The sequence below is a fragment of the Heteronotia binoei genome, chromosome 16 (genome assembly GCF_032191835.1).
Source record: "Heteronotia binoei isolate CCM8104 ecotype False Entrance Well chromosome 16, APGP_CSIRO_Hbin_v1, whole genome shotgun sequence".
Classification (NCBI taxonomy): domain Eukaryota; kingdom Metazoa; phylum Chordata; class Lepidosauria; order Squamata; family Gekkonidae; genus Heteronotia; species Heteronotia binoei.
Genome location: NC_083238.1, coordinates 58769327 through 58775326, shown reverse-complemented (window position 1 = coordinate 58775326; position 6000 = coordinate 58769327). Strand labels below are relative to the sequence as shown.

The following is a 6000-nucleotide window of genomic DNA, read 5'->3' as shown; positions in this document are numbered from 1 at the left end:
AAGCATGGTGGTCATGTTCAAAAGGAATGGCAAAGAGCAAATAAACGGAAGGCTGGAAGTTGATTTTCACTCGGAATGAAAGGCTCTTTCAGCTTTCTGGCCAAGTTAATTTTCTTAGGAGCCCAACAATGCGACAAAAGCGCAGGCTTTTGTACCTACTCAGAATGCAGCTGAGCTCGTCGGCGGAGGCAGGAACGAAGACGAAAAGCAGAGAGGAGTCAGCTGCCATGTTTTGCTAGCACTGCTAAGACTGCATCAACATTGCATCAGAATGGAAGAGGAAAACGGAGGAGACTCAGTCGGACCAGGGAAATACAAGCTTGCTTGGCACGAACGTTAAAGCTTTCCCTCTGCATGTTAAGGCTTTTTGGCGGAGCCCGTTCTGCCAGTCAACTGGCACCACTACGAAGACGGCAAGAGCTCTCTTGCTGGAAACGAAGGGGTAGATCCTAATGTTCTCTCTGTGGTTGGGGCTCATGAGAACCCTCCGGTCATGTAGGAGAAGACAGCTGCATCATCCAACTCCCAGGAAGGAGACAGCTCAGAGGAGGAAACCAATGTGCCGTCCCCTTCCCAGTGACCACAGGATTCTTGTGTTACTGAAGCCCCCCCCCCCACTTCCCAGGTAATATAGGAACAGAGCCATAAGATACCTAGAACATAACAAAAACTTAAAAACACAGCCCACACAGCAAGTGCTGAAAGCTCCCCTCGTTTAACACAGTCCCCGTTCCCAGCACTGACGGGTGCTCTGAGCACTGGGAGGGGGGGGAGTGGGGGGGGCGAAGCATGCCAAAGTGATACATTCGGAACTGTTCCCGGGGAATTGCGTAAACAGTCACCAGGATTGCCTCCAAGGGGCGCTGCTGCACTCCTCGGATCAGCGCTTCTCAACCTGGTGTTTGGAAGAGTATAAAGGGAGAACCCATTTGGCCGTTGCAACCAAGGAAATCCAAACGTGGCCGTTCCACGAGAGGAACAAAGCAACAAATTCACAATACACCCTGTCAGTAGTTCAGGTCTTGAGAAGCCCCTGTCATGTGTTAAAACTATTCCAGGAAAAGGCCAGTCCTGGCAGTATTAACTATTCAGCATTTTGCTAACAACGTCTACGAGCTAACATCAAATACATAAAGCTTATCATTTCCCCACACCCCCGCTAACTTCTCCATTTTGGACTATGCGGGCCCCTAGGGCTCAATGCAGAAATCTCTGTGCTCGTGCTCCTTGGGCTTCCAAATGACAAAATACAGCACAAGAACTATCCCCTGCTGCGAAGCTACAGAGCTGCTTGCAGAAGGGAACAGATCTGTGCACTTGGGGGGTTGGGGGCGTGTAGGAATAAGACCCCATGTGACAACACTCAGCCAATCAGCAAGGAAACGGGCCATCCCGTGTAGGAACCAGGAGAACGTACGGCTTCGTTTTGTTCAACAACCGTTCAGCGCGGGTCAAAACAGATGACGGGAGATTCCCGGGCCGCGGCAAACACAAGGGTCGGTAGCATCTCAAATGCTCATACCGCTGCAAGACTATTAGTGACAACATGCATGAGCATTTTTTTTAATGGAAAACACTCCATCCAGAGTGCTTCTTCATCATGCACCAACAGATTTATTATTCTTGCGCTTGGGGCGGGGGAGCTGTAAGCAGGAGGCTGTGACAAGGGCAACAGACCATTTCCGTCCACTTCCGAGGACCGTAGCTCTGGCACTGCAGAAGAGCACGTGTCGCCGTTTGCTCAAGTATAAAAACGAAAGGTCTCTTCAACCGAGGGGGGGGGGGGTCTAGCTTCCGCCACACACTGCAGTGGACGAGTAGAGAGCGACGCTGCGTGCTGACGGCATTTCCTGCTTCGGACGCTGCCTGCTGAAGACAGAGACCTTTACCTTGGAGACGCTGCACCACATTCAAGTCGGGCCCTTTTCCCGTTTGTCCGTTTGAGCTAGAAAGCGGGAGCTTGTTTGCGCAGACACCGGAACACTTGGACTCGCAAGCGGCGCAAGCCACTGGTCTGCCTGGGAACGATGTGGATACAGTACAACAGTGCAGCCTGAAAGCCGTACAAAGTGAATGGTGTGGCAACCGCAGCTGAGCACGGGGAATGGTCAAAACTGGATGTCCAACACGATTTTGTCTTCATAAAGAGCGATCACCAACATGATGGCGAACCCCAAGAGAAGCCCTAAATTCTGGAGGATGAACTGCCCCACTGGACAGTAACCGTGCTCTTCATTGTCGCCGTCGCCATGGAGCATCTCTGGAAGCTGGAAGATAGGAATAAGAGGAATACTCGTCAATGACATCCGTTTGCAGGACTTCTTGGAGGACGTCAGCGCTGCAGAGTCTCACGAGTGGCTCTGCTGCATGAGTGTCTGCAGCTCGAGCTCTCACACTGGGGGGGGGGGTGTTATTAAAAAGGAACCTGTAATAGCCCGATAGTGCAGATATTAACGGGGCTGAACAGAACAAAACCCTGTTCTATTTTATACAAGAATTAGTTATGACAACCTCATCAGAACTGTACTTCTCTGGTGCCACTCAAACTATTACGGGGTTGAGCTATGGGTTCTCAACCACCAATCAAGAGCATTTTCTGGCTAGGGCTCTACAATCTATAGGGACTGCCAGTGGCACCAGTTCTGTGAGCTCTCCAGCCTATTTTTTTTTTTAGGGGAGGGAGGGGGCAGGGGGAAGCTGATTCCCTTCTCTTCCTGGAGTGCAGTATCCATAATATCCTCCTTCCTAAAAAATGGAGAGGGTGCCATTTTCATATTGTATGGCTGGACATGAGAGGAGCTCAGCCCTCATCTTCACAAATGAATTGCAGGCACCCAGAGTACCTCTGGCAGATCTCCAAGAAACAGCAGTGTGAAAAATGCTGCTAGAAAAATAGAAATATGGAGCCAGAAGGGACCTCAGGGGTCATCTGATACAGTCCCCTGTACAACACAGGAAATCCACAACTACCCCACACTCCTCCAGCGACCTCTGCTCTATGCCCAGAGGAAGGGAAGAAAACCCTCCAGGATTCCTGGCCTGGACGGAAATTCCTTCCTAAATCCCAAAGTTGGGATTGGCGTTACCCTGAGCATGTTATAAAGGGCCATGAGAGCTGAGTCCTGGTTCTTCCCTTCCCACTCTCCCGCTCTCGATCTGCCCAAGTTCACACAATCACCATTGCTGTCAGATGGCCATCCAGCCTCTGCTTAAAAACCTCCAAAGAAGGAGAGCCCACCAACTCCCGAGGAGGAAGCCTGTTCCACTGAGGAATTGCTCTAACGGTCAGGAAGTTCTTCCTAATGTTGAGCCGGAAACTCTTTTGATTTAATTTCAATCCCAACCATCTGGGGCAACAACAAATAACTCCACCCCATCCTAAATTCTCGAATATGGCTATCGTATCACCTCCTAGCCATCTCCTCTCCAGGCTAAACCTACCCATCTCCTTCAGCCTTTCCTCACAGGACGTAAAGTCTCCAGGCAGCTCACCATCCGTGGTGCCTCAAACAGAACACAATTCTCCAAGGGAGGGCTAACCAAATCAGAGCGAGGCGATGCCATCGCTTCATGTGATCGGAGCACTGTACATCCGTTGATCCAGCCCAAAAGCGCATTGATCTTAGCTAGCGCAAGAAAGTAGAGTGACAGAAGGAAACCACACGGAGGCTCTTAGCAACTCAGAGAGCAGCTGGCTTGCCTCGGGGTAATTTGACCTAGAGCAGCGGCAAGGAACCATCAATAACTCTCACCATATCCACCAGGGCTACGTAGAGGAACATGCCGGCGGTGATGGCGAAGATCCAGAGCGTGATGTTGTTGGCGTATTGTCCCACGGCTGTTCCTATCAACATTCCCACGTAGGCCATCATGGCCGAGAGGAGGTTGTAAACAATGGCCTGCTTCACAGTCATGCCTGCTTTCAGGAGCACGGCGAAGTCCCCTGGAAGAGAGAAACGTAAAGAGTCACCGAGGGCTCATTCAGGCTGATCGGAGAACCTGGCTTGCCCAAGGGAAAGGAAAGGACACTTTCGAGAGCTGTTTCGGTACAAGAAAAACAGCTTGATAACAAAGGAGTGTCGAAGCGGCGTTTTGTTTTGTAAATTACTTTATATCTGGTGTTAAAAGTGATGTGGGGGGAAAGTACAGAGGAGGGCAAACCAAGACGATAAGGGCTCTTCTTATTTCCTTAAACGGCAGCACCGCGATCGTGGCATTCCCAAATGCGCTTTACCGAGATAGCTGCCAAAGCGAGTGGTTTCATCCCACGCTCACGGCACAAATGGGTACAAACTGGGCGGCTAACTACCTGTCTGCTACTAAGGAAAACAGGGATGTGGTCTGAAAATATAACTCAGTCGGAGCAGGTTGAGATGGAGAAGGCAAGTGAAAAAGGCATGCAAAGGCCAAAGCTGCCCAGCATCCTCTGATGTCCAAGAGATGATCCCTCAATCCTTTCCTGCAATCCCATAAACCTCCTGGATATGAGAAGGGAGCTTTGATAAAGCAGTCTGCCTAGAAGTGCCTAAGGCAGCAGAGGGCATGAAGCAGCCAGAGAGAACAGAAATCATTAAAAGCAAGCGGCTCATCATCCCCGAGACACCACAGAGGGGCCTTTTTGACACTCCAGATACAGAGATGGAAGATGATTATGATATTGGATTCATATCCCGTCCTCCACGCCGAATCCCAGAGCGGCTCACAATCTCCTTTATCCCCCCCCCCCCCCAACAGACACCCTGTGAGGTGAGTGGGGATGAGAGAGCTCTCCTAGAAGCTGCCCTTTCAAGGACAACCTCTGCCAGAGCTATGGCTGACCCAAGGCCATTCCAGCAGCTGCAAGTGGAGGAGTGGGGAATCGAACCCGGTTCTCCCAGATAAGAGTCCGCACACTTCACCACGACACCAAACTGGCTCTCTTACGGAGCAACCTGCATTTTAAGCATATTTAGACAAGATGGAGCAACTTGTATTTTAAGCACATTTAGACAATCAATGTTTGCTGGGCACAAGGAGGAATATTCCATCTAAAGAGATGCTCCTTACATATGCGGAGCGAGGAAGTTGGGAATAGGGATCTTTGCCTAAGCCCAGTTCTCTATGCCCGTTGCCAGCGATGTGACGTTGCTGGCAATCAGATCTTTTCACCTGTGGCACCTCACCTTTGGTACGTCCCTTTCCCCCTCAAGGCTCATTGCCTTTGAAGCATCAGCCCCCAACATTTAGACTGATTTTGCACTAACCTTGCTCCGCTTCCCCTTTTTCTCGAGTGAGCTTAGCAATTTCACACAAGCTGCTCCATGCCGCCATGTTTCGTTGGAGAAACCCCCGATTTCATGCATGGCAACGTCAACCTGCATTTTTCAGGTTTACACTGTGGGTGCGGCAAATTGCGGGGTTTTCCAAGCAAAATGGCGACGCAGAGCAGCCGATGCGAAATCAGCCTTGTTTTAACCCAAGACTGACGCATCCCAGCTTTCCTAGCTGTTTCTATAACCTGCTTTTAGCCTTGTGGGTTTTACGTTACATATCGATCATCTCTGGCCACTGTTCCTATGATTTTTTTGCATTATTTATTTTTTACATGACTTGTCAACCGCCCTCCCCGTAAACAGGCTCAGGGCGGTGCGCAACAAATTCATATCAAACACATTCAGTCTATTAATTAAAGTGCAATACCAAAACCTAGCAGCCATATGGCACCGTTATGCAATTCTAGTCTCCCAATTTACATTAGTGTTGGATGAAGAGGAGTGAAAACAGATTGTGAATCAGACAGTTATTAATAGCTATTACACTGTTAAAAACAGTTGCTGTCCTCAGTGGTATGCCTGGCGAAATATCTCTGCCTTGCAGGTCCTGCAGAACAGGGCCCAGCTGTTAACTAGCACAGAGTTCCAGTTTGGTGTAGTGGTGAAGTGTGCGGACTCGTATCTGGGAGAACCAGGTTTGCCTCCACTTGCAGCTGCTGGAATGGCCTGGGGTCAGCCATAGATCTCG

At 50.0% G+C, this 6000-nt stretch overlaps 1 protein-coding gene across 1 annotated transcript in view; it reads right to left on the bottom strand.

The window, feature by feature from the left end:
• Positions 1-1905: 1905 nt before the first annotated feature.
• The window catches only part of SLC39A10 (solute carrier family 39 member 10), an 87338-nt gene continuing 83243 nt past the window's right edge, over positions 1906-6000 (bottom strand). The window contains exons 9-10 of the mRNA XM_060257189.1: positions 3753-3943; positions 1906-2267 (exon numbers count right to left, since the gene is read on the bottom strand). Coding sequence (XP_060113172.1) covers positions 2109-2267; positions 3753-3943 — 350 coding nt within the window. The 3' untranslated portion in view covers positions 1906-2108. The remainder of the gene's footprint in view (positions 2268-3752; positions 3944-6000) is intronic.